Here is a 26,317-nt window from a genome sequence, read left to right as displayed (position 1 = left end):
CAAGAAGAACCCTGACTTTGTTTTCCAGACGCTTGAACAGTAACATCAATCTCGAGCGTCATCCGTGCTTTGAAAACAGCACCACGGTCCTCAATTCCCGAGTTTCTGCCGTCAAGTCTGACGTCACCAGGACTTCCCTTCTTTTCTGGGCGTCTTAGAGTCTCTCTTTGCCGGTGATTTTCTTAAAATTCTTGGGATCCTGGCTCTTCTACTTTTGTGTTATGCGTGGAGCGCTTCTGGTCTGAGACGGTTCACCTTCTGGCCGGACAACTTCTGTTGTTGCTTCCGTCATTTTTTCCCTCCTTGTTCCAGAACTTCAATTAGAAGGATGTTCACAACTCCCCTTGTTTCTGCTAACCGTCCTCTCCGGTCCCCTGTCCCCATCCCCTGTTCCCTCTAGGAGCCTCCCTGCAGCCTCCAGGCGCGGCCCACCCTGCACAGCTCCACCCCAGCCTTCACGACCAGTCCTCCTACGAACGCAGCTTCCTGCATCACGTCACCAATGTGTCCCCCCTTGTCCCTCCTGGGACTTTAAGACCTTAACACAGTGGCCCGTCCCTTTGATCTCCTCTGCCACGGGTTGTTCACTAGGTGTCTGCCTAAGGGGACAGGGTGGGTCACTTTGCTCCATGAGATGCTTTGCCCTGAGGGGATCAGCTAGCTAGGCTGGTGTCGAAGGGAAGGGCAGAGGGGCTACAGCCCCGACCCTAAGTGTCCGGCCTGACCATCTGGGTGCAGCCCACTCTACTGGATGTTCTTCACCCCTCCACCGTTTCCGCTCTGAAGACAGGAGGGGTGGGGGTGCCCAGCCTGCGCCCCCTGCCACAGCACCCCTGCCCTCGGGCCAGCCTCCTCCGCGAGGGGCCCACGCACAGACCAGCCCCCTCGTGCCCCTCCAGCGGCACCAGGAACCAGGACAAACTCCAACCCTCCTCGTGTGCCAGCCACACGCTGGGGGAGCGGGGGGGGGGGGGGGGGCAGACGGGGCCTCCCGGTCAGGAGGGGATCCCCGTCCGAACACACTCATTGGGCGCACCCGGGAGGCCACCACAGTGAGCCCGAAGCAGGGAGCACACAGGTCACAAGGAAGCGACTGCTTCTTCCTTAAATTACTGGGTTTCACATGTACCAGAGTCCCCCACCCAGAGGCCCCTCAGAGCCCCCAAGGTCCCGCATCAGGGTTTCATGGTGCAGGGGACGGGCAGCCTTCGGTGCCCAGGGTGCGGCGGGCGTGTCCAGCTGCCCATAAATACTTTTACATAAATACAGTGGGCTGCGGCTCCAGGAGAACAGGCCGGGCCACAGCAGTCCCAGGGCCTAGCACCAGAAGAACCAAAGAACCACCTCGGAGGGCAGGGGTCCCCTACCGCACCTGCGCCCACACCTCAGTCCCCACCCGGGGAGGCGGTCTTGCTCAGCACGCACAGCCAGTAGGGCCGGTCCACTCGTCCGGGCTCCTTGCGGCTGGGCCGGCCAGGGCCTCCCTCCCCGTGCAGGCCGATCCTTGCAGAGCGAGGGGCTGCGTGGCTGCACACGGCCCTCGGGGACGAGGCTGCGGCTGGAGTCCTGGCCCACGGGCGCCCTCCTCAGTCGTCGCCAGAGCACCTGGGAGACGGGCCTGCTTGACGGCTGCCTCTGCACTAGTGTTTCTGTGCCCTGCTGCTGAGCCCAGGTGCTGGTCCGTCAGAGGCCAGTTGCAAGGCCGCTGTAGGGGCAGGGGAAGGGAGGGTCAGCCCCGGGGCACGGGGAAACTCTCGACCCGGCCAGTTCTGGGCTCCCACTTCAGGTGTCCCCTCCTGCCTCTCCAGCTCCAGGCCGATGAAGGGGAGACAGCCCAGCCCTTCCCCCCCAGCTTCTGCACCACCCCGTGTCTGAGGTCCAGATTCTGGCCTGCCCGCCACCCTGTGGGCCCCGGGTTATAAGTAAGTACGTGCACAATCCTCATCCCTCCTCTGGCCTCAGTCTCCTGGTAACAGACCAGTGACACCAGCAAATGCCTCTCTGCCACCTAGGCCTGTAGGGCCCTCCCTCTGCAAATGAAAGCCCCCAGTGCCCCCAGGCCAGTATCATGTTGGGCTGGGAAGAGGGACTTTGAGGCTGGATGGAGAGGGGTTTTACTAGAAGCTAGCCGCTCCACTCCAGGAAAGCGAGCAGGGCCCAGAACTGCAAGGCAGGGAGGCCTCGCCTCTCCTCCTTCGCACCGGGCTCAGGGGTGACACAGGTCCCAGACCCTTGCCACCTGTCCAGGCTGCTAGGACCGCCCTAGGGCCTGCGGCGCAATCCCACAGCCGACCACCAGGTGCCGCCATGGGTGACGCTGCGTCCCGAGCCGCAGCCCTGCAAGCCCCGCCTCCACCGCCCCGCCCCCATCCCGCCTCCCGTGAGACCCCGCCCCCGGGACTCCCAACACTCCTGGGCCCAGGGCGGCCTCAGAGAGGCTCCAAGGCACGCTTGCACAACATCCGGCCCGCATTTGGGGTTCCCAGCCGAGGACCTGTCTGGAATCCCCACCCAGCCTGGCTCCTGGCTTCACCTGTGTGCACAGCCCGTCCGCACGGGCCCCAGACGGGCCCCAGGCACGACCTTCTCAGCACACACAGCCCTTCCCCTCAGCAGGCTGGGTCTGGGCAAGCTGATGGCAGAACCCCAGGGGCACCGCAGAGCTCTGCCTGCAGACGCACGTCCCCCCAGGGGGCTGAGGGGCCAAGGTGCAGTTCCTGCACCCTCCCTCACTGCCTGGGGGTGCAGGCAGGCACCGACGTGCACATGGGCACGGGCACGCACCAGCGTGCACACACACGGGTTAGCATATGGACTGCAGCACACGCATGCACACACACACACACACACGGGCGCACCATCACGCTCTGGTTCACACACGCAGGGCAAGGAGGGGAGGGGTGGAGGGCCAGGTCAGCGGATGCATTCAGCCCTGCCCCGGTGGTTGAGCCCACCCTTGCCGCGGTCTAGGGCCGCCGTGGGCGGCTGGCGTGGCAGAACCCGGCCCCACGGTCCGCACCTCGCCCATCAGCAGCCATACGGACAACAGGGCTACCCAGCTGGGATGGTGATGTCCTCGCAGGGGCGCCGTGTGTGGGGACGAGGGATGGGGCCCGCGCCAGGGGTGGGGTGGACGCCGGGGGTGGGGCTGAGAAGCATGTCGCCCTCCCTCCACCCCCTCGGGAGCCTGGCTCACCTTGCTGGCAGGTGGGCCCAGTGTAGCCGTCCACGCAGTGGCACTGCCCATTGACGGGGTCACAACCGGCCCCAGCTCCGCAGCTACAGCGCAAGGCACAGCCTGGCCCAAAGAAGCCCGGTCTGCAGTCTGCAGGCAGCACGAAGTAGGGGAGACAGGCCTGAGGGTCCGCCCACCTGCCCTGCCCAGGGGACCCAGGACCTCTATGCAGGAGCGTGAGGCAGCGGAGGCCCCAGGCCTTGCTTTTCCCGCCCCACGTGAGCTCCCACACCAGAAAGCGCCAGGTACCGGGTACCTGCCCGGCGTCACCACCCCGCCCCCCGCTCGGCCCTGGGGCTGGCAGAGGGGGCCTGGCAGTCAGGGACGCCCCTCCCCGGGTCAAGCTGAGCGCACAACCGTGAGCTCATGTGTGCGGCCCCTCCTCCGTCCGGGCAGGCTGGCGGATCAGGCAGGTCTCCACCCCGCCCAGCCGGGCCCCCGTTCTGGCCAGAGAGCAGAGTGTGGGGCCTTGACGAGCCTGAGCAGGAGCCTCATGCTGGGCGCCCCCTCCAGCAGCTGCCCCCCACAGAGGGGGGAGAGGTGCCCAGGGCGGAGCACAGCTGAGGCTCCACCTGCACCAGCAGCACTCGCCACCGACAGAGACCCATACCTGTGCCCCGCCAAGCGGGACCCCAGACTTACCACGGTCACAGGTGGCCCCTGTGCGCCCTGGGGGGCAAAGGCACTGGCCGGTGACGGGGTCGCAGGGTGCCCCGGCCTCGCAGTCACAGTGCTGGCGGCAGCCCTCTCCAAATGAGCCTGCTTCACACCCTGCTGGGAGGCAGCGGGCTCGGTGTCCCCTCCGGTCCCCGCGCCAGACTGGACAGGGCCAGGGTCGCACGCGGGAGCACAAAGCACTCACCCCTCTCGCAGAGCTGGCCGTGGAAGCCGGCGGGGCAGAGACACTGGCCGCTGACGGGGTGGCAGGAGGCTCCGTGCTGACACTCACATGCCACCTGGCAGCCAGCCCCGTGGAAGCCAGGGGGACAGGCTGAAGGGGACCCGCGTTAGAGTCCCTACCTCAGTTGGCCCAGAGTGAGCAAAGGGCTTGGTTCCAAGGCTCGCGTCCCCCCTTCCCCCTCCCAGGCCTGGGGAGCTCCCCCATCACGGCTGGGGCTCGGGTGGGAGGTCCGCCGGCTCACACGGGACCCTGAGCCCAAGACCTCTGGCCTCGGACTCCCACGGTGAGCGGGGCCAGGCCCCAAGCCATCCGCCCCGCGGGGAGGGACGGGGACGGCGGCCATTGCCACGGAAGCCCAGGTGGGCCCTGACGTGGCAGGGGCGGATGCCGGGCAGGGGTCCCCTCCCCAGGACTCACGGTGCTGGCAGGCCTGGCCGTAGAAGCCGGGGCCACAGCGGCAGGCGCCCGTGGCGGGCTCACAGGTGCCGTTATTCTGGCACGAGCACTCCAGGCGGCAGGCGGCACCGTAGCGACCGGGAGGGCAGGCTGCGGAGAGAGCGGGGACGTGAGGGGCGGCCCCCCCACACCAGCCTGATTCCAGCGGCCTCGGGAGCCTGGCCCAGACCCGCGGCAGCCCCCCCCCAAGCCCCACGCTCTCCAGGGGGCCCAGAGCCACCCCCATCGAGGCCCTGACCCTCCGGCCGCCCGGGAGCTCACCCAGCTCACACCGTGGCCCCGTCCAGCCCAGGCCGCAGGAACAACTGCCGTTGGTGGCGTGGCACAGGCCCCCGTTTCTGCAGGAGCACGCGTGCTCGCAGCTTATGCCAAACCGGTTCCGAGGGCAGCCTGGAGGCAGAAGTCAGGCGCTGCTCACAGCTCTGGCCGGGGCTGGACACGCTCTGGGGACACGTCCCCACCACGTCAGACCTTCCTTCAACAGACGCCTTCTGGGGCCTGCCGGTGCCGGTCTCCACCCCCAGGGACACGAGCGCCAGGGAGTGACACGAGCCGTGTCCTGTTCACTCATCCGTTCTCTCAGTTAGCAAATGCCAGGGCTGGCTGGGCGCCAGGGACGATCAGGATGAAAGGGGCCATCGGCCTCCAGGGCACGGGAGTGCCCGCCCAGCTGGCAGGAGGTGGTCAGGGAAGCCTTCCTGGAGGCGTTGGCCCTCCGCACAGGCACACCCTCTGGGCTGAGGAGGAGGCCCGGCTGCCATGCCCTCCGGTGGCCTCTGATTGTAATACGACTGACCGTGGCTGCCGTACTCCCCTGGAGGCGAAGACGCAGCCTAGCTACAGCCGGGCCATAAGGCTTATGACTCCTTACTGCCGCTGGTTAAGAATGGGGGTTTGTCACTGACTCCTTGAGGAGGACTAAAGAAAAGCAGAGAGCTCAGATCTACCAGGGTGTGGGGGCCAGGCCAAGGGGCTGTAGCTGTGGCCGTGGGGTCTGGGTGCCATCATGGGCACAAGCCACCCCTGTTCTCCCTCATGCCTCGTGCTCCAGACGTCCCTCTACCTGGGGTCCCTGGCCTCTTGGGCAAGCAGAAAGGGCCAGCGGGATGCTATGCCAAGGGGCCATGAGCCAGGAAGCTGGCTCTGTCCTCAGACGAAATAGCTGCTTGACCCCACCCCCCCCACCTGCCCACCCTCTGCTGGGAGGGTCCAGGTTGGAACTTGTTCAGCCCCCACGAGCCCCTTGGGATCGCCAGAGACCATCAGCATGAACGTACCACCCGGTTTTGGGGACCCAGGTCTCTCTCCCCTGGGGAACCCATGGCTCCAGCCCATCGGCCCCGCTCCCAAGGGCTGACACGGACAGTGGTGGGTGGAGTCCGTGCTCACCGTGCTCACAGTGGAGGCCGGTCCTCCCTGGGGGACAGGTGCAGCTGCCATTCACGGGGTCGCAGGCCGCTCCCTGCCCACACTTGCACACATGCGCACAGCCAGGACCAAAGCGGCCCTGTGGACAGGCTGCCGGGAGGAGACAGGAGGGTGGCCGCCGCTGCCGGCTGCCCTTCTCTCTGCCACGTCGGCCCAGGGACGGGAAGGGGCAGGGGGAGCCCTGTGTCTGGCCCGGATGGGGCAGAGGCGACCTCCTCCCGTGCCCCCCGCCCGCCCTGGCATCTCCCCTCTACCCACGGGTCTGTTGGGGGCCAGGCCTGCTCTGCGGCGACAGTGACTCACCGATGCCCCCACCCCACCCCCACCAGCCCAGCCAGGCTCCCGGATGGGCGGGAAGTCCCCACATGACTCAGAGAAAGGCACTTTTCTCAGCTGGATGCCTGGCCGGCCTCTGCACAGAGGTCCACAAGCCCCTGCTGGACGTGGCTGGGGGGACTGGGGTGGGGAGAGGGGGAGAGTGGGGACAGGTGAAGGGGACAGAGTTGGCCGGCAGGGACACTGGGGTCACACTGACACCCCCCACCTTAGCCCAGCCTGGGGCCAGCAGGAGAATCGGGGGCGGGGGGGGGGGGGCAGATGGTCAGGGGCCCTGCCCACCAAGACACAGAGGGCAGCCACCCCCTCCCTCAGCCAGCCACCCAGCCCTCGCCCCAACCACTCACCCAGGCTGCAGTCGGCCCCAAGGAATCCAGCAGGGCAGAGGCAGGCCCCGGTGGCCGCATCACAGGAGCCCCCGTGGAGACACCCGCACGGCTGCTCACAGCCGGGTCCAAACCGCCCAGGGGGGCACCCTGCGAGGACAGGAGCCGTTGCCAGGGGCCAGGAGCTGGGCCAGGCCCACGGCAGTGCGCAGCCCTCCCAAGGACGGCCCGGCGGGCGGCCGGGCGCACTCACGCTGCCGGCAGCCGGAGCCGTGGTAGCCAGCGGCACACGTGCAGGTCCCCAGGGCGGGGTGGCAGGTCTGGTTCTCGCTGGGACAACGGCACTTCTGCCCACAGCGCTCCCCAAAGGTGCCTGGCGGGCAGGCTGGGGCGCAGGCGGAGGTCGGTCCCGGCCCGGCTCGGGAGCCCCCTCCATCCGCCCCAGAGCCGCCCCCCTTGCGGAGCCCTCCCCCCCCATGGGGGTGCCGCTCCAGGGGGACGCACAGCCCCGTGCCCGCCCGGGCGGGGTCACCTACCCTGCTCGCAGCTGGGCCCCGTGAGGCCCGCTGGACAATGACACTCCCCGGTGACGTGGTGGCAGGCAGAGCCCGGCGGGCACTGGCAGCGCTGGCCACAGTCCTTTCCGAACCGGCCACGCGGGCAGGCTGCGGGAAGCCATGTGCTGGGGTGGCAGGGAGCCCCAGGGCCGGCGCGGGCCGGGCCGGGGGAGGGGGGACACGGCGTCAGGGCCCACCCCCACCCGAGCAGCGGGGCCCCCGGGTGCAGCGGCGCCGAGGGGCTCACCGTTCTCACACTGCGAGCCCCTCCATCCCGGGGGGCAGAGGCAGGCCCCCGTGACGTGGTGACAGGTGGCTCCCCGCCGGCAGGCACAGCGCTCCTCGCAGTGAGCCCCAAACGTGCCTTCGGCACAGGCTGCAGGCAGAGGGCTGGGTCGGGCTCCAGGGGTTCAAGCGGGGCCCCCCCAGCCCTCCCACAGGAGACCCCTGGGAGCTCAGACAGCCGCCCCTGCCCCCACCTGCCAAGTGACCCCTCACCGGGCCCTCCACCCTGCAGGGAGGCAGCGAGGCCAGCCCCTGATGGCCCCAGAGGGACCCCCGGACTTCCCCCGACCGGCCCCCAATCTGGCCCACTCACGGCTCTGACACTCGTCCCCGGTCCAGCCGGCTGGGCAGAGGCAGCGGCCTGAGTACCGGTCACAGAGGCCACCGTTGAGGCACCTGCAACTGTGTTGGCAACCGGCCCCGAAGCGTCCCGGGAGACATTCTGCAGGGTACAGTGCTCCGGGAGTGCCCTGTGTCCCCCGCGCCCAGGAGACCCCCACCCCGCCCAGGGCCTTGCACCCCACGTCGAGAAGGAGGGGTGCCTGGGGCTGGTCACACTACGGGTCTGGGGCCACAGCCCCCAGCAGCAGGAAGCCGCCTCTGCCCACGGAGGTCGGAGCGGGGAGGCGTGCCGGGACACTCGGGGCACCCACCCCGGACCCCGGGTCCCTCCTCCTCCTCTACCGCCTGACCCATGCTCACCCTCCTCACAGGCTGGGCCACCCCAGCCCTCTGGGCACGTGCAGTGGCCTGAGACAGGGTCACAGGTGCCCCCCGTGCTGGCAAAGGCAGGAATGTTGACAGTTCTCGCCGTAGAGGCCTGAGGGGCAGGCTGGAGGAGGGGGTGGGGGGGCGGACAGCACCCCACCAGTCAGCCCAGCAGGGCCAACGCCTCTCCCCTGTCGAGGGCTGGCCCTGGTGGTTCTGTGCTTTCCAGCCACCCCAAAACCCAACACCAGGCTCTGTGGGGAGGGCCTCCCCCAGGGCTGCGTGTAAGATAACCTGCCCCAGGCCACCCTGGGCCCCCAACCCACCTCGGTGGGGGCTCGGCACCCTCCTGCCGCCCCCAGGTGCCGCGGGCCCCGTGGGGGTGTGACAGGCCCCGGTCCTCCCTGCCCGTCGCTCCCGGTGAAACCCGCGTCACTAGCATCCCATGCCCACGTGACCCTGCACGGCTCATTGAAGGGCTGACACAATCCTTGGTTCCGGACTCCCCGGCGTGGGACTGTTTGCTCCTAAAGGACCCCTCCTCGGGAGGGCTTACCCTCCAGGCAAGTGGGGCCCAGCCAGCCAGGGCCACAGAGGCACTGTCCGTGGACAGGGTCACAGGAGGCCCCGTTGAAGCAGGTGCAGGCTTGGCTGCAGTTGTGTCCGTAGGAGTGGGCTGGGCAGGCTGCAGGACAGGGGACAGTCAGGGGCCTGGGGAGCGGCCCTGGACGGGGCTGCAGCAGGCAGGGTGGGCACAGGCAGGGTGGCCACAGAGACCAACATGCTGGCCCTTGTGGGCAAAAGCGGCGTTTCCCAGGTGGCCACCAGGCAGCGTCGAACACCCAGGATGAGGCCCCAGACGCGGGTCTGGCCCGGTGGACCCGGCCCCCCTCCTGTAGCCCCCGGGGCCGCCTGGGCCTCTCGTACCCTGGGCACAGCGGGGGCCCCGGCGGCCGGCGGGGCAGAGGCAGGAGCCGCTCACGGAGTCACAGGAGGCTCCGGCGACACAGTCGCAGACGCCACGGCAATCCAGTCCGAAGAAGCCCGCCGGGCAGGCTGCGGAGAGCGGGCGGTGATGGGAGACAGCCAGGAAACGGGGCCCACCGCCAGCCCCGGCCCACGGCCCAGCTCACCACGTTCACAGAAGGTTCCCCTCCAGCCGGCCGGGCAGGCGCAAGCCCCGCTGACGTGGTCACAGGCTGCCCCGTGCTCACACTGGCACCGCCGCCCGCAGCCCGGCCCAAAGTAGCCCTGGGGACACCCTGAGCCGTGCAGCCCCCGCCCAGCATCAGCCGGAGGTGGGGAGACACGGACAGACACCTGCCTGTGCCTCTGCCATCTGAGCTGGGGGACAGGACCGCGGGGCAGTCCCCAAGGGGCTCATCTACCTGCCTCCACCCCCTCCCTGCCCGGCCCGCTAAGGACTGAGCCCCCAGGAGAGGAGCCCCAGGCATGACTCTGGACCCCCTGGGCCCAGCTGTAGGGGGGCACACGCAGAAGGTCGTGGCCCTTGGTCCCCCCTCCTCTGGGTGCCCCGTGGGGTGCAACGGACCCCACCTCTCCCTGTCTGCTGCTCCAGGTGTGCCTGTATCTCAGGCCCAGGTACATGGGGGCTGCCTGGGCCCAGCAGGGCAGGGGGAGCTGGGGGGCAGGGGGAGCGGGGGGGCAGGGGGGCAGGGGGAGCTGGGGAGCGGGGGGGCAGGGGAGCCGGGGGAGCGGGGGGCAGGGGGAGCCGGGGGGGCAGGGGGAGCTGGGGGGGCAGGGGGAGCGGGGGGGGCAGGGGGAGCTGGGGGGGCTGGGGGGGCAGGGGGAGCCGGGGGGGGCAGGGGGAGCCCGGGGGGGCAGGGGGAGCGGGGGGGCAGGGGGAGCCGGGAGGCAGGGGAGCTGGGGGGGCAGGGGGAGCTGGGGGGGCAGGGGGAGCTGGGGGGCAGGGGGAGCTGGGGGGGCAAGAGGGGAGCTGGGGGGGCAAGGGGAGCTGTGGGGGCAGGGGGAGCTGGGGGGCAGGGGGAGCTTGGGGGGGCAGGGGGAGCTGGGGGGGGCAGGGGAGCTGGGGGGGGCAGGGGGAGCTGGGGGGGCAGGGGGAGCTGGGGGAGGGGACCCCTGCCCTGTCCCAGGACTAGGGCCCCAGCACTTGCGTGCGGGCGTGTACACGTGTGGGAGCACAGCTGTGGGCGGGCCAGGACTCACGCTGCTCACACCGCGGGCCTGCGTAGCCAGCCTCACACGCACACAGGCCGCTGACCGCATCGCAACTCCCGTGGCCTACACTGCAGCTGCAGGTGTGGCTGCAGTTGGGTCCCCAGTGGCCGCTGTCGCAGGCTGCAACACAACCCAGGTCAGCCCGCACAGGCCCGGCAGAACCCGCGAGCATCCCGTCTCCTCCTCCCCCCCACAAGCCCGGCCCCGGGCCCCCGGGCCCACACACCTCTCTGGCAGCTGAGGCCGGTCCACCCGGGGGCACAGCTGCAACGTGCCGGTCACCGGGTGGCAGTGCCCGTCATTGGCACAGGAGCACCTCATCTGGCAGCCGGGCCCAAACCAGCCCGCCGGGCACGCTGCAGGACGAGGAAGCGTGAGCGGTGGGTGGGGCCGCCCGGGCTAGGGTCTGAGGTCGGAGGGACATGGGACTCACCGTCCTGGCAGCGGCTGCCTGTGTAGCCGGGGCGGCACAGGCAGGCTCCGGTCCCGGGCTCGCAGACCGGCACCGTGCTCACACGCAGGGCAGATCTCCTGGCAGCCCAGCCCCCAGCTGGCCTTCGGGACAATCTACCCCCCCCCCCCACCATAGCCAGTCAGTCTCCCCGGGGGGCCTTGCTGCCCCGGGGGAGCACACGGTACCGACCCTGTGTCCCAGCCTAGCGGTGGCACCAACTGAGCCGGCCCAGGGGAGGGAGAGGAAGGGGTCATGGGAGCCCCCAGCCCCTCCTTGGGCTGCAGGCTGCAGAGGACCACCTCCAAAGAGGAGCCCCTGCCCCAGGACAGCTCAACAGGCAAAATGGGGAGTGCATCAGAGAGGCTGGGAGACCCCCCATACGCCGGCAGCCCAGAGGGCACAGCACCGCCCACAGGGAGGGCAGGCGGCTCGGCTGGCCGGTCCGTCGCCGTGGCTGACGGGCTCCTGGTGCACGTAGGTCAGCTCGGTCCCCACCCCCAGACCCAAGCGTGATTCAGCGTGGGTCTCAGCTGCTGAGGATGGGCCGGGGTCTGCAGGCCTCCAGGGCGGGGGCTGGGGGGTCCCCAAATGCAGTTGGGGCTGGGGGTCCCCAAACACGGTCCGGGCTGGGGACCACCCAGCCTTGTGCAGCGCAGTGGGGAGGGGATCTCAGGACACTGCTACCACTCACCTGCCCCACAATCGTCCCCAGTCCTCCCTGGAGGGCACTGGCATTGCCCCGTGACCCGGTCGCAGGGTGCCCCACCACAGGAGCAGGAGCCCGAGCAGTTCACACCGAACGTCCCCTCCGGGCACTCTGCAGGAAGGAACAGGTAGGTGGGGCCTCAGCAACCCCCTACCCCAGTGGGGCTGCTGGGCACAGCCAGAGTCCCCTGGGTGACCATGGTGGTCATAGGAACAGGCAGGGCGCGGAGCATGCCGGCAGGGAGGGGCCTGCTGGGGGCAGGGGGCGCAGGGAGGACTCTGCGGGCTCCCAAGCACACTGGAGCCGGAGGCAGTTCTGCCCTCCTTCCTCCCCGCTCCCCGCCAGCCAGGAAGCCCAGGACAGGCGTGGCCCCCTGCCTCAGATCCCCAAAGAGTACGGGCTGGGGTGAGGCAGGGTTCTACACACACCACTTTACCCCGCCCTGTGGCCCTTTCCACGCAGGATGGGGGCTACCGTGGAGCCAGACACATTAGGAGGGTGGGGGGGGCCTCCCAGAGTCCTGGGGCCCCCTCCTCCTCTGCCCAACAGAGGGGCAGCAAGACCCTGGGGGAAGAGCCAAGACCAGGGAGAGAGAGCCTGCTGAGGGGCGAAGACGGCAGGCTCTGTGGGTGCAGGTGCTGGGAGCCTCTGCGCCCTCCCCGAGAGAACACGCAGAGCCCAGGGCGCCCTAAGCCTCCGACCAGCCTGGGCACGGCCTCCCCCCACACCCCACAGTAGCCCTGGGCCCCCCTGCAGCTCTGCCCCTTGCCACAGGAAAGCTCTGGCAGGTCCAGGAAGGAGGGCGCAGCCCCTGGAGGGGATGGGCTGTGGGGCCGAGCTCCGCGCCCAAGGAATCAAAAAGCGCCCTTGGGGGAATGGGGAGCAAGCACCCTGCCCTGGGGCAGAGTGTCGGAGGGGTGGGTGGAGTCCCTGGAGGGGGCTCTGGGACTGAGGACACATCTGCGGACCCTTGTCCTGAGGGCCCGTCCTGGGCAGGGCGCGCACCCCGCCTCCCCCCGCCCCCGGGGCAAGGGCACCTGAGCAGGACCGGAGGCGCACACGGGCAGCCGCGCAGTGGGGACCAGGGGACGGAGGCCGGTGACGGCACCAGCTGAAGCTGTCCCGTGGGGCCTCAGGGGGCCCGGCAGACACGCATTTGGGGTGGTAAATCTCTCCAGACCCGACAGGAGTGGGGAGCCCATCACTCCCAAAAAAATATGCATGGCATTTCCTGTGCTGCATCCTTAGGGTGCAGGAAACTATCAAAGAGAAAAGGGAAAGAAACAAGGAAACCCAGCAGAGAAGGGCTCCAGCTGACGGTTTCTGGAGAGACCTCCTGCCCCTCCCTGGGGCAGCTGCCCAAGTGTGTGCTGTGCTCACAAGCACTCCCGTGAGTGTCCGGTGGGGTGGGGGGAGGCAGAGAGAAGAGTCGGGGGTTCCCAAGGCAAGTCTGTGACTCGCTGAGCTCTGCCGGGGCTTGGAGGACAGGAGAGCAGATGTGTGCAGCTACTAAAGACCTCCAGAGACCGCGGAGCCCCTTGGGGTGCACAGGGGGTTGGGGGTCCAGGCTGGGTTCCCAGCCCCCCACACGCTCCTCCTGGACCCCTGGGACCCGAGAGCTCTGCGAGATCATCACCTTGGCCTCCAGGACCACCCCTCTAGAGGGACCTGGCCTGGTGCACGGGGAGACACTGACTCATCTCAGGCTGGGTAGTGGCCTCCAATCCCCTCCTTGTTCTCGGGACGGGACAGGCCAAGACTAGGGGGAGCTCGAGCCAGCCAGTCCCCCCCGCCCCAACCTCAAAGAATGCTCACACCAGTGGACCGCTCAGTCCGGGCAGTTCCCATCCACTTGGGCCAACAGGTGCAAACAGTGCTCACACCGTGTGCTCTGGAAGGTCCCCACTTGTCCACACCCCATGAGTAGGGCTGGGCAGCCCCAGGACCCACGCGGGGGGCTTTCTTCCTCCTCATCTGCCTGCGGCGTGTGAGCACCAGAGGGGCCTCCAGCCTCGCCCACCGCTCTGCCCATGTCCTTCACCGCGTGGCCAGGGCAGCCGTGCGGGGGGCCTTCTGTCACTCGCCACGCCGCACTTCCAGCCCAACCCTGTGCTTCAAGTCGCCCCTGCAGGAGCAGCTGCCAGGGTCCCGCACTCAGACCCACGGTGAGGGAGCTGCCCCGGGTCCCCCAGACTCAGACCCACCAGGACGGAGCTGCCCCAGGTCCCACACTCAGACCCACTGGGATGGAGCTGCCCCGGGTCCCCCAGACTCAGACCCACCAGGACAGAGCTGCCCCGGGTCCCACACTCAGACCCACTGGGACGGAGCTGCCCCGGGTCCCCCAGACTCAGACCCACCAGGACGGAGCTCCCCCAGGTCCCACACTCAGACCCACTGGGACGGAGCTGCCCCGGGTCCCCCAGACTCAGACCCACCAGGACAGAGCTCCCCCGGGTCCCACACTCAGACCCACTGGGATGGAGCTGCCCCGGGTCCCCCAGACTCAGACCCACCAGGACGGAGCTGCCCCGGGTCCCCCAGACTCAGATCCACTAGGACAGAGCTGCTCTGGGTCCCCCAGACTCAGACCCACTGGGATGGAGCTGCCCCCGGTCCCACAGGCTCAGACCCACCAGGACAGAGCTGCCCCGGGTCCCCCAGACTCAGACCCACCGGGACGGAGCTGCCCCGGGTCCCACAGGCTCAGACCCACCAGGACGGAGCTGTCCCAGGTCCCACACTCAGACCCACTGGGACAGGGCTGCCCCAGGTCCCCCAGACTCAGACCCACCGGGACGGAGCTGCCCCGGGTCCCACAGGCTCAGACCCACCGGGACAGAGCTGCCTCGGGTCCCCCAGACTCAGACCCACCGGGACGGAGCTGCCCCGGGTCCCCCAGACTCAGACCCACCAGGACGGAGCTGTCCCAGGTCCCACACTCAGACCCACTGGGACAGGGCTGCCCCAGGTCCCCCAGACTCAGACCCACCGGGACGGAGCTGCCCCGGGTCCCACAGGCTCAGACCCACCGGGACAGAGCTGCCCCGGGTCCCCCAGACTCAGACCCACCGGGACGGAGCTGCCCCGGGTCCCCCAGACTCAGACCCACCAGGACGGAGCTGTCCCAGGTCCCACACTCAGACCCACTGGGACAGGGCTGCCCCAGGTCCCCCAGACTCAGACCCACCAGGACGGAGCTGCCCCGGGTCCCACAGGCTCAGACCCACCGGGACGGAGCTGCCCCGGGTCCCACAGGCTCAGACCCACCAGGACGGAGCTGCCCCGGGTCCCACAGGCTCAGACCCACCGGGACGGAGCTGCCCCGGGTCCCACAGGCTCAGACCCACCGGGACGGAGCTGCCCCGGGTCCCACAGGCTCAGACCCACCAGGACAGAGCTGCCCCGGGTCCCACAGGCTCAGACCCACCGGGATGGAGCCCCCAGCACACTGAGCACGTTCTAGCTGACCAGTGGAGGGGCAGACCCCTTCCCTGGGCCAGGCCCCGAGCACAGACTTACTCCTGCCCCAGCAGCCCTGACAGGTGCACCGGGACCAGCAGACCAGTGCCGAGTCACCCCTGCATGACCAGGGCGGGGCCACGGCAGGTTCAAGTGCCACCGGGGCCAGGCTGGCGGCTTCACTCCACCTCCTGCTCCCGTCACTTCTGGGGCCCGGTGCCCGGCGCAGGCAGGTGACCCCCACCCCACCCGACCCCGGGCGCCCCCCGGGCTGGCCACTGACCTTGGTAACAGTCCTTCCCCCAGTAGCCGGCGGGACACCGCTTCCCACACTGGCCGCTGACGGGGTCACAGGCCACGCCCTGAGGGCAGGCACATGCCTGCAGGCACCCGGGCCCAAAGAAGCCTGCCTCGCACTCTGCAGGGGGCAAGGAGAGAGGGGCCTGCAGGGTCAGCCAGGCTGGGGCCCTTCCCCCCACCCCTCCGCACCCCCTGCACTCACCGTCCTGACACCGCTCGCCCCTGAAGCCCGCTTTGCAGGAACAGCTGCCGTCTCTCCGGTCGCACGCAAGCGCGTTCCGCTGTTCGCACTGACACTCCTCCGAGCAGCCCGGCCCGAAGGCCCACGGAGGACAGGCTGCAGCCACAGAGCCCACGTGAGAGCCTGGCCGCCTGCACGGGCCAGCCCCTCCTGGGTCGCAGCTCTCCAGCTCCCCCTCACTGACACGTGTCCCCGGGAGCCGCGCAGGGCGGTCCTGCCCTCCCAGACGCTGGTGTCCCAGGGGGCTGCGACCCACGTGCCTGTTCTATAGATGAGAGACGGTCTCGGCAGAGTGTGGGCGCGTGCCCTGGGTCCCACCACTTCCCAGCCGGGAGACCCTCGGACTCCCGGTTCCTCCCCTTTAAATGATCCTTCTACAGGGGAACGTGGAGATCTCCCAGGTGAGGTCGGCTCATCGTCACCCACCTTTGCTCCACTGGCCCACCAGGGAGGGGTGGCCCCGCTGGGGACTCAGGACTCCCCCTGGCTGCCAGGGAACCCCAAAAGCCAAGGTGAGCCCGTGCCCCGTTCAGAGGGAAGCCAGCCCACCCACTAGCCCGGGTGGGGCCGGGAGGTAACGCGAGACACCCTGAAGGCCAGCGCAGTTCAGAGGACGAGGCTCTGAGCCCACAGCCCCGGGGGCGGACCCCACATCCCAGCCGGGGGGGCCTCGCCAGCCCGGCATCGTCATCTGCAGGTGGTGACGCCTCACCCAAGCCTCAGCACGGGCAGCAAGGCACAGAAGGAGCCCTCGGCCGTCCCCTTGGGCGCAGGCAGCCAGGGCGGGGGACTCACCCAGGTGGCAGAAACGGCCGTAGAGCCCCGGGTCGCAGAGGCAGGCCCCGTAGAGGCGGTGGCACCGGCCACGATTGGCACAGTGGCACTTCTTGTGACACTGCTTGCCGTAGAAGCCCTTGGGGCAGCCTAGGGGAGGCAGGGCCTGCTGAGTGACCCCCTAGACATGTCCTCAGGCCGTGGAGATGCTCCCGGGGGCCCCAGTGCCTAGCATAGGAGCCAGGAGTGGCCCGGGCCACTGGGGCACAGGGCTCTGGTGCCACCAGCAGTCAGAGGACTCTGCACCCCAGACAGGGAGGGGCCCGGGGGGCAGGCAAGGGCACCATGAGGACAGGGCAGACACAAGATGAGCCATACATATGGCCATCTGCCCTGGCTGGCCTGTCTCCCCAGCATCTGTGGCCTGGAGGATGGCCCGGGGTGCAAAGCCAAGGACATTCTTCAGCATATGCGTGGGATACACAGAGACTCCCCCGATCTCCTATGCCCCATCCACATCTACAGCATCCTGACTTCCGTCCCTCGGTGGTCACGTAGCCTAACCTCTGGCCCTCAGGGAAGGAGGGACACACAGCCCCAACCGGCTGTCTAAATCCCCAGGATCTGCAGGTGAGAACCCCCCTTGGTTATCCAAGTGGCCTGATCCCCTGAGTGTCCTTAAAAGGGAAAGGAGAGGAAAGCTGGAGATGGAAGACGGAGGCAGAGGCTAGAGGGATGCAGCCCCGGGCCCTGGAGCGCCCGGAGTCCAGGAAACTTATGCGGGGGCCGCAGAGCCCTCCCGCCCGAGGACTGGCCTGCCAGCCTCTCCCAGGACTGGTGCACTCTCCCCACAGGACCCCAGCAGAGGCCCAGGTCTCTGGGGAACCACGCCACACCACGCCACAAGCAAAAGCACAACAATGCGAGCCGTTCACGTGCCAGGAGCCCCGTGGGTCTGTTCAGGGCCCACACACGCCCTGAAGCCTAGAGTGGGCGGGGGGGGGGGGGGGGGGGGGGAGGGGGGGGGCAAAGCCCCAGGGATGGCTTCCAGTGACTAAAACTACCCCCTTAGTAAGGCAGGAAGTTCATGCACTAGCTACGTTCTGTGGCAAAAGAGGCAGAATTTTAAAGGCCTGCAGACTTAAAGGCAAAGTGTTTTTGGAAGCTTATTTATATAGACTCTCGAATTCCTTCAAAAATGTTGATGCTTCGCAGTTAGGAAGAACGTTAGGGTCGTCCCATGCAATGATGGGCCCAGGCACGTTCCCTCGTGCAAATCCCACTAAGCCACCAGGAGTCTGCTTGAATGCTTCCAGGAATGGACAGCTCACTATCTTCCAGGGGAACCCATTCTGAAAGGGCTGTTTTCCCGCCAAGTCTTCACCATCAGCTCTAGTTGGGCCCCAGGCAAAGCTCGCATCCACACGGCCACCTTCCCCACTCCCCACTCCCGCAGGAGGCAGGTGGCCAAGAGAAAGCCGGGAGGCCAGCTGGGAGGCCGTGTCCCACCCCCCCCCCACCCCAGGAGGGCTGCACCCACCGTCCTCACAGTGGGCTCCAGAGACGCCAGGGGGGCAGCGGCAGGCCCCCGTCACGGGGTGGCAGGTCCCCCCGTTCTGACAGCTGCAGGACGAGCTACAGTTCCTCCCAAATGTGTCTGGGGGACAAGCTGCAGGCGGTGAGAGCAACGCACCAGGGTCACCGGCTGCAGAAGCGCTGTGGCCCCAGGAGCCCCTCTGGAGACACCGAGGTGCCTCCCGGGGTGTGAGCCCCCCCAGTTCAGAAGCACCTGTGCCCCAGGCCCGGCCACGACACACGGCAGACATCACTAATCGATCACCACACTCCCTCCCTCTAAACCCCAGTACGTGCACCTCCTCTGCGGTGCTCTCAGCAGGCAAACCCTCGGGGACAGTCACCACGGCCCCGAGACCGCCCACCCACGGGCGCCTGAGGGGGGCTGGTCACTGGGTGGGGGCTGGGACAACAGGTCTCAGAGGCACTTCCAGTACCAACTCGCTGTACGGCCTGGGTCGTGGCTGGTCCCGCCCACCGGCGGCACCCCGTCAGACCCCCTGCCGCCTGGGCTGCCGCCCCGCTTGCCCCTGCCAGTCCCCGAGGGCCCCCGGCACCTAGAGCAGCGCCTGGCTGGACGCTGCACCTGGAGGGAACGCGGCAACGGGTAGGCCCCGGGGACCAACCCCCCTCCCCCGGCCCAGGGTGGCTGCCCGCAGGACCCCCGCCCCCGAGGCCTCACTCTCGTTGCAGATGAGCCGGTCCAGCCCTCAGGGCAGTCACAGCCGTCCAGGCCCGGGAGGCAGGTGGCCCCGTTCCTGCAGTCATCACAGGTGAGACTGCAGTCCTGGCCGAAGGAGGCGTCCAGGCACACTGGGGGCAGACCGGCAGAGAGAGGTCAGGGCCCACGTGGTCCGGCCAGGCTCAGCACCCCCCACCACCACCACACTGTGCAAACGAGACCCCAGGGCGGGTGGCGGCTGGGCCGCCGTCCCCGACAGCAGAGCCCCCACGGCTGGGCCCGCCCGCACCGAACTTCTCCAGCAGTGTGTGCTCGCCCCGGGCCTCCACCGCTGCTGCCTCCTCCTGGGCCCCACGTAGTCATCTTGGAAGAGGTGGGGCAGCTCGTCCTGGAGCACCGCGACGTGTGGGAGGGGCCGCACGAAGGGCAGCTGGCCGTCCAGGTCTGCCTCAGGTACCTCCAGGGCTGGCGGGGGCACAAAAGCCCCTTAGCCCCTGCCACACTCCCGTCCCGGATTCCCCCGCCCCTCAGTGCCCAGAGGCAGCTCCCACCCCCTGGGGCCCCACCTATAGCCCCTGCTGCACCCCGCCTCAGCTCGATGGCAAGGGGACGTCCCAGCTGTACTCCTGACCAGGTGCAGCAGGGGGCAGCGGGGGTGGGGGGGCGGGGCAGCAGGGGCGGTCTCTTCCCTTGGACACCGTCCTCGGTCCCTCTCTCACCGGGGGCAGGACAGGAACTGGACCACCCCGGACCCCTGGGCAAACCCCTGCCCTGGCGGAGGCCTGTCTGACCAGCCCCTTCCCCGACACCGCTGCCCCCAGCTTGTCCACAGCCAGAGGCAGGACTGAGGTGGGCTCTACCTGGCCAGGACGGAGACGGGGGGACCTGGGGGGCATAAGGGACAGGTGCCTAGAAGGCAGGGTCCCTGCGGTGACAGGCAGGGACTCACGGGCACAGCCTCGACGGTCCTCGTCCAGCCGGAAGCCGGCCTCGCAGGAGCACTGGAAGGAGCCGGCCAGGTTGGTGCAGTGGTGTTCACAGCCGCCGCGGCCGGACGCGCACTCGTCCACGTCTGCGGGCAAACCCGGGGCTGCTGGGCCTGTCCCGGGGGGCCTGGGGGTCCGCCCACCCCCGGCTCCGCCCACCGGACTGAGGTCAGGGGCATGCGTGACAGAGGATGACTGCGCCACAGCCGTCCCCCCACCTCCGGCGTCAGGGGGACAGCGGACGCCCGCCCGGGGGGGAGGAGGCCGGGCCAGGAGCAGGCGGGGGTGCGCAGCCCGGGAGCGGGACGCGGCTGGCCGGGGGTGGGGGCGGCAGGCAGGGCAGCCGAACCCGGGTCCCCCTTGGGGGGTCCCCCCGGTCCCGCCCCGGGCCCCCAGCGGCCCCCGGCTCACCCTCGCAGCCGCAGCCGTCGGCGCTGAGCCGGTAGCCGGCGTAGCAGCCACACTCGTACCCACCGGGGCTGTTGCTGCAGACCTGCTGACAGCACGGCGAGTCCCGCACAGTCGTCCACGTCTGCGGGGCGCACACAGGGCCGCTGGCACCGCCTGCACGCACCCCTGCACGCGGTCACACGCACCCACGCACCTCCCCGGCCTTGCGCTGCGCGCGCACACACACACACGGGACACGTGCCCCGGCCCCAGGGCCACCCCGCCGGCTGTGGGGGCCAGACTGGGGGCCGCAGGGGGGGTGAGGAGTCCACCTGGCGGCACGGGGGGCAGGGGGGCGCTTAACCAAGTGACCGAGCGGATGGGGGCCGAGGGCGCCCGGTACCGCCTTTCCCAGGCCCGCCCTCGGCCACCACCCCCGGCCCGGGGCAGAGCGAGCAGGACGGAGGGGGGCACGGGGGCATGCCGAGTCACGGCAGCCAGCAGTGCGCAGACCGGGGGCGTGTGCGGGGAGCCCGCGCACCGATGCACGTCTTCTGGTCCTGGTCCAGCTCGTAGCCACGGGGGCAGCTGCACAGGGGCCCCGCGCTGCTGTGGCTGCAGCCGTGGAGCAGCCCCCGTTGCCGGCCTCACAGCTGTTCACGATCTCCATCTCGATCCCTGCAGTGACACCCGCCACCGGGGATGGGGGTCTGGTGACACGGTCCTCCCTGACCCCCTGCAGCCCCCCAGGCCCCTCCACACCTGAGGCCGATGCCCGCCCACCGTCTACTCACGGTAGCACTGTCGGCCATCAGCGCCCAGCTCGTAGCCGGGGTGGCACACGCACTTATAGGACCCCCGGGTGTTGAGGCAGCCGTGGGCACACCGCGCCTGCCCTGTGGCACATTCGGTCCACATCTGGATGGAAAGATCGAGGAGGAGGCCCCTGGGCTGCCGGCCTGGGATGCACAGCCCCCAGTGTGTGTGGGAGGGGGGGAGCCTTGGGGTGAAGGGGCCCCTCAGCCCCATGTCCTGCTGAGACGCCCGCACACAGAGCGGCAGGGCGATGACGCCCGAGACACCGGGTCCTGGTGTTGGTGCCATGGGGGGCACGTCTCTCGGACGCCCGGGGAAAAGCTCGCCGCCTGCCCTGGACACACCGCATCACCTCACAGACTCACCCTGAGGGTTACAGGGGGACACGCACAGACCCGTCCCCAGAGCCGTGTGCACGGGGAGGAGGGGGCACGCCCCAAACTCCTGTGATGGGGTAATGGACGCCCCAGGCCACTCAGCACACACCCCTGCAGCCAGGGACGAAGGACAGCTTCATCTGGGACCTGGGACCGGGGACCGAGGACGATTCCGAGGGCGCCGGCCCAACAAACAACCGTGGAGACATCCAGAAAGCCAGCCTCGGAGACGCCACCCGGGCTCGGGTGATCTCCCTCCCTTTCTCTTCGTGATCTCTCTTCTGTTTCCCTGACGACCGTGTACTACTTAGCTAATATGGGAACTATTTAAAAAATAAAAACACAAGGGGCGCCTGGCTGGCTCAGTCGGTTAAACATCTCACTCTTGATCTCAGCTCAGGTCAGGAGCTCACGGTTTGTGGATCGAGCCCCACGTCGGCTCTGTGCTGCAGCGTGGAGCCTGGAGCCTGGAGCCTGCTTCGGACTCTCTCTCCCTCTCTCTGCCCCTCCCCGCTCTCAGTCTCCTCTCTCCCCCAGAATCAATAGAACATTTAAAAAATAAAACAAGGACTAAGAACACAACCCGAGGTCTCCCACCTGCTTCTGCCTCAGCGTGTCCCTGTCCCCGCCCATCCCCCGCACGAGGTGGGGTGCAGAGGCTGGCTCACCCCGGGGTGGGGCATCGTACCTTCGCAGGACCTGCGGTCCGCCCCCAGCAGGAAGCCCGCGTGGCATTCACAGTGGGCGAGCCCCGGCGCACCTGGCACGTGTGAGCGCAGCCGCCGTTCCGGTCCGCGCACGGGTTTCTCCCTGCAGTGACAGTCCCGGGCCTCTCGTGAGCTCCCCCAGGGCACCAGGCTGGGGGCGGGGGGGGGGCTCCCTCTCACAGATGCGGGAGCCCCCGAGACACCCCCGAGAAGACTCCAGAGAAGACTGGGTGCCGGCCAGCTCCTCCTGAGCCTTCTAGTGGGAGCCGAGCTGCCCCCCAGCCCTGCGACCCCATGCCGCTGTGCCCCCGCTGCTCGGCCTCTCAGACCCACCCTCACTCCTGGCCTGGGACCCAGGAGGCCAAGTGGGGGTTGCGCTCTCGCAGTACCTGCCCCGTCCCAGAGCCCCGCCCCCCCAGTTTCCACATCCTGGGGCCCGGGCCTGCCCCCACCACCTCCATCGGGGAGGCTCCTCTCCCCGTGGCAGGCAGCCCTGAGACCCCAGGGCGAGATGCCAGGTGGCGCCCTGTCCACCTCTTCCACCCGAGGGCCGGGGCCTGGGTCCCACCTGCCCACACAAAGCCCAGGGCCAACACACAGATGCCCTTCCCGTCGTCCCCAACGTGCCCCGTCCTGGCCTTCCTGCTCCCAACAGATGCACGATCCCAGAGCACAGCCTAGGGGCTCCCTCCTCAATGCTCCCAGAGCACAGCCTAGGGGCTCCCTCCTCCGTGCTCCCAGAGCACAGCCTAAGGGACTTCCTTCTCAGTGCTCCAGAACACAGCCTAGGGGGCCCCTGCCTCAGTGCTCCCAGAGCACAGCCTAGGGGCTCCCTCCTCCGTGCTCCCAGAGCACAGCCTAAGGGACTCCCTCCCCCATGCTCCCAGAGCACAGCCTAAGGGACTCCCTCCTCAATGCTCCCAGAGCACAGCCGAGGGGCTCCCTCCTCAATGCTCCCAGAGCACAGCCTAAGGGACTCCCTCCCCCATGCTCCCAGAGCACAGCCTAAGGGACTCCCTCCCCCATGCTCCCAGAGCACAGCCTGAGGGGCTTCTCTCCAGTGCCCACCAGGGGCTGGACGATGCCTCGTCGCCTCCGCTGAGGCCCCCTTCCAGCCCAGCCCCCCAGCATCTGCCCCTGCACCCGCCTGGGCTCGGGCTTCGGGTCCCCGGGTGGCTCTATGGGTTATGGGAGCCCCGGTGGGGTCCAGCCTCTCTCCCGAGGGCTGGCGGCACACTCACGGACACAGCGTTTCCCGTCCTCCTGGAGCTGGAAGTCGGGGCGGCACTGGCAGCGGTGCTGGGTCACCGTGAGCTGGACACACTCGTGCTGGCAGCCGCCATTCCCCAGGGCACAAGAGTTGATGGCTGGGGGACACACAGACAGGAGCCCAGGTCAGCCCAGGAGGGTGACCCGGCTGAGGGGCCTACCCTCATCAGGCGCAGAGCAGGGATATCACGTGACCGCCTCCTCCAGGGAGCCCCCAGGACCCTCCTCTGCTCTGTGTTCCGGAAGCAGGGACGGTGAGAGGGCAACACTGTTCCTGCGGTGTTCACGGGCCTGGCTCTGCTCCTCAGTCCATACACAGGGTGCCCGGGACGCGGGTCTGTTTCTGGCTCCACATCCCCAGCCTGTTTGGGGACTGGGTGCAAACAGGGACTGCAGACCTACCCAGCGCCATCCAGCCCGCAGTGCAAACCACTGGGCCCCGCTGAGAGCCCGGGTGTTCGGGGCTCAGAGGCCAAGCAGACTGGGAGGCTCCCTGGAGGAGGCGGTGGGCCGGCTGTGGGTGGTGGAGACCCAGGACACTTCCACTATCCTGTCGGTCAGGCCAGGGGCCGGGTGGCCAGTACAGCCACAGGCCTGGCCCACAGCCCCAGTCGGACCCGCACACCCCCTGCCCACCCCGGGCCGTTTTTCATCGCCTGTGGGAGGGGGAGCGGCAGGCCTGGCGGCATGGGGGAGCGGGACACGGCATCCCCACAGACCGGGCGCCTGGCCTCAGGGCTCCGAGGACGCCAGGACCACGCTGTCTGCCAGGAGCAGTGTGCTTGAAAAATCCAGAACACCGCCCTCGTGAGAGACCCGACTTCCTCCCGTGAGGCATACGGCTGGGGAGCCCCTGCCCAGGGTCCCATCAGGCCCAAACCGGCACTAGGGAAGTGAGCCTATGGGAGGACACCAGGGTGGCAGTGAGGGCTCGGTCCCCTGGCAGCACCTGCCTGCACATGCACCGAGGAGTGGCAGTGATGTGGGACCTGGGCCAGACCAAGGCCTGCATGGCAGCGCTGTCTGATGTCCGTCAGCCCTTAAGCCCCTCCCCCACCCAGCCACCTTACTCTGCACTGACCCCCCACGGCCCTGCCTGCCACACCTGAGCCACTATGACTGACTGAGCCACCGGCACCACCCAGAGGTTTCCAAGCATGACCTGACCCAGCCCGGTTCCTGGGCTCTCTGTGTGCACACCTCCCAGCCCTCTCCCTACTTGGGACTCATAACAGGAGCCAGAAGGCCTTCCTGGCAGGTGGGACAGGTGCACAGAGACAGGGTCTTGGAGCCCAGGGCAGGGCGGCCCACAGGACTGGTACCACGGCACAAGGAGGGCCCAGGGGGCTGTGGCAGGGGTGGAAAGGAGACCCCCTGACAGGCAGAGCCCCCAGGACGAGTCCGGGGATGACCTGGCACTGGCCCCCCCCCCCCCCCCACCAAGTGAGCCAGGGGACAAATCCCCAGCAGGTGGGCTTGGCAGAGGGAGCTGGGGCTCGCCGCGGGGGCCTCCTGGCCTCCGGAACCTGACTCCCGCTGCCCGGCTACACAGTGCTAAGGTTTCCGGGTGCTCCCAAGCTGTGTGCACGAGGGAGCCAAGCCCAGCGGCCTCAGGCACACCCTGTGCCACGGAGGCCCAGAACGCTGGAGGAGGCGGGTTTTTCTCAGACACGGGGCCGTGCAGCTCAGGGACGGGCCTGCTTCGGCACGGCCGGTGCCCGGAGCTGGTGGTGAAGGTCACACTGAGACCCGGCCGTGGAACCCATGCCCCAGCCTGCGCGGCCCCACAGATCAGGACCGTGCTCAGACCCGAAGCAGAGCCAAGAACCGGTCAGAAAACAGGAGGTTAGCGGGCCCTGCCGCCCCTGACGGGATTGATGTTTCCGTTCCTCTGAATCGACACGCGTGCCCCTAAAATTTAACCCCCAGGGTGACTCCCTTTGGAGGCAGAGATTTCGTGGAGATAATTAAGGTTACATGATCAAAAAGAAAAGGGAGATGACCCAAATAGATAAAATCATGAATGAAAATGGAATGATTACAACCAATCCCTCAGAGATACAAACAATTATCAGGGAATACTATGAAAAATTATATGCCAGCAAATTGGACAAGGTTACATGAGGTCACAGGGCGTGGCCCCGATCCAACAGAAATCTTGCCCCCCCCGTAAGAAGAGATGCGAGATTCTCTCTGTCTCTCCCTCCGCCACAGGACACGGCGAGGCCGCCAGGAAGGCGGGAACCCACTGGCCGGCAGCGTGAGCAGCAAGTGCCCGCCTCCAGAACCGTGAGAAAATGCACCGCAGCTCCTGGAGACACCCACCGAGGTACCTGCTGGGGGACTTCTGCCCCGCACCCCCCCCCCCCCCCAGCAGGATCTCAGGGTGGGGCTGCACTGCCGCCTTCCGCCAGCAGGGGCCGCCACCACCCACGTGCCAGGGGCCGGACCTGCCCCATCACAGACCGCACACCCACCGGCCAGCTCCCAAGTTCCAGCAGGAGAGGGACAGCCACGAGCAGGGCGCCAGGGCCTGCCCGCCCCGCGCCGCCCACCTCGGGGTGAACCCGGGCTCTGCCGCAGCCCCTGGGGGTGCATCCGCCACTGTTCGCACAGCCCAGGCCACCCGGCCCCATGCCTGGCCCCACGCTCCATTCTGCGACGCCCACACTTGCCGACCCTCCCCACCGCACCACCCCGTCTTTGCGCCCTTGCTTCCCTGTTGGCCCAGGGCCTGTGGCCACCGCTCCCAGCCCCCGGGGTTCGAGTGTGACCGTCCCGTCGCTCCCGAGCGCCGGCAGCTGCCCTTCTGGGGCCCTGGGCTCGGCCAAAGCCAGGACTCTCCTGGGGAGGCTCAGGGGCGGGGAAGCCCTTCCCACCACCCCACTGAGACCCAGGGGCCCCGCAGGGCCAGGAAGGCACACTGCTTTCTTGCAACGGTGGCCTGTTTTGGGTTTGGGAGGCACCGGAGAGCACGCCCGGAGCCGCAAGGGAGCTTTGCAGGGAGGCGTGGAAATGAGCCTAGAGCCCTCTACCTTCCCGCTTCCTGTGGCTCTGGCGCCAGCCCCACTTTCTGCCAACGGGGCCTCCTGGGGGGCAGGGGGCCTCCCCTCTGAGCAGCCCTCGCTGCTCCCTCCCTGAGGGATC

At 68.6% G+C, this 26,317-nt stretch overlaps 1 protein-coding gene across 1 annotated transcript in view; it reads right to left on the bottom strand.

Annotated features, from left to right (window-relative positions):
- Positions 1-1,091: 1,091 nt before the first annotated feature.
- MEGF6 (multiple EGF like domains 6) overlaps positions 1,092-26,317 on the bottom strand; it is an 87,481-nt gene continuing 62,255 nt past the window's right edge. Inside the window, 42 exon segments of the mRNA XM_019461174.2 lie at positions 1,092-1,705; positions 3,197-3,325; positions 3,878-4,006; positions 4,098-4,226; positions 4,554-4,682; positions 4,854-4,982; positions 5,982-6,110; positions 6,704-6,832; positions 6,936-7,067; positions 7,219-7,347; positions 7,487-7,615; positions 7,838-7,966; positions 8,227-8,299; positions 8,301-8,356; positions 8,789-8,917; positions 9,160-9,288; positions 9,366-9,494; positions 10,420-10,551; positions 10,658-10,703; positions 10,705-10,787; positions 10,865-10,928; positions 10,930-10,980; positions 10,982-10,998; positions 11,577-11,702; positions 15,337-15,471; positions 15,556-15,690; positions 16,390-16,518; positions 17,909-18,037; positions 18,626-18,640; positions 18,643-18,756; positions 18,915-18,974; positions 18,977-19,090; positions 19,575-19,697; positions 20,023-20,125; positions 20,127-20,143; positions 20,543-20,629; positions 20,632-20,679; positions 20,796-20,910; positions 20,912-20,919; positions 21,883-21,951; positions 21,954-22,004; positions 23,143-23,268. Of these exon segments, the coding sequence (XP_019316719.2) occupies positions 1,641-1,705; positions 3,197-3,325; positions 3,878-4,006; positions 4,098-4,226; positions 4,554-4,682; positions 4,854-4,982; positions 5,982-6,110; positions 6,704-6,832; positions 6,936-7,067; positions 7,219-7,347; positions 7,487-7,615; positions 7,838-7,966; positions 8,227-8,299; positions 8,301-8,356; positions 8,789-8,917; positions 9,160-9,288; positions 9,366-9,494; positions 10,420-10,551; positions 10,658-10,703; positions 10,705-10,787; positions 10,865-10,928; positions 10,930-10,980; positions 10,982-10,998; positions 11,577-11,702; positions 15,337-15,471; positions 15,556-15,690; positions 16,390-16,518; positions 17,909-18,037; positions 18,626-18,640; positions 18,643-18,756; positions 18,915-18,974; positions 18,977-19,090; positions 19,575-19,697; positions 20,023-20,125; positions 20,127-20,143; positions 20,543-20,629; positions 20,632-20,679; positions 20,796-20,910; positions 20,912-20,919; positions 21,883-21,951; positions 21,954-22,004; positions 23,143-23,268 (4,100 nt within the window). The 3' untranslated portion in view covers positions 1,092-1,640.

Source organism: Panthera pardus, unplaced genomic scaffold, assembly GCF_024362965.1.
Source record: "Panthera pardus isolate Hobbes unplaced genomic scaffold, ASM2436296v1 HiC_scaffold_11, whole genome shotgun sequence".
In the NCBI taxonomy this organism is placed as follows: Eukaryota; Metazoa; Chordata; class Mammalia; order Carnivora; family Felidae; genus Panthera; species Panthera pardus.
The sequence above is the reverse complement of the archived record's forward strand: the minus strand, read 5'-3'. Positions and strand labels throughout refer to the sequence as shown.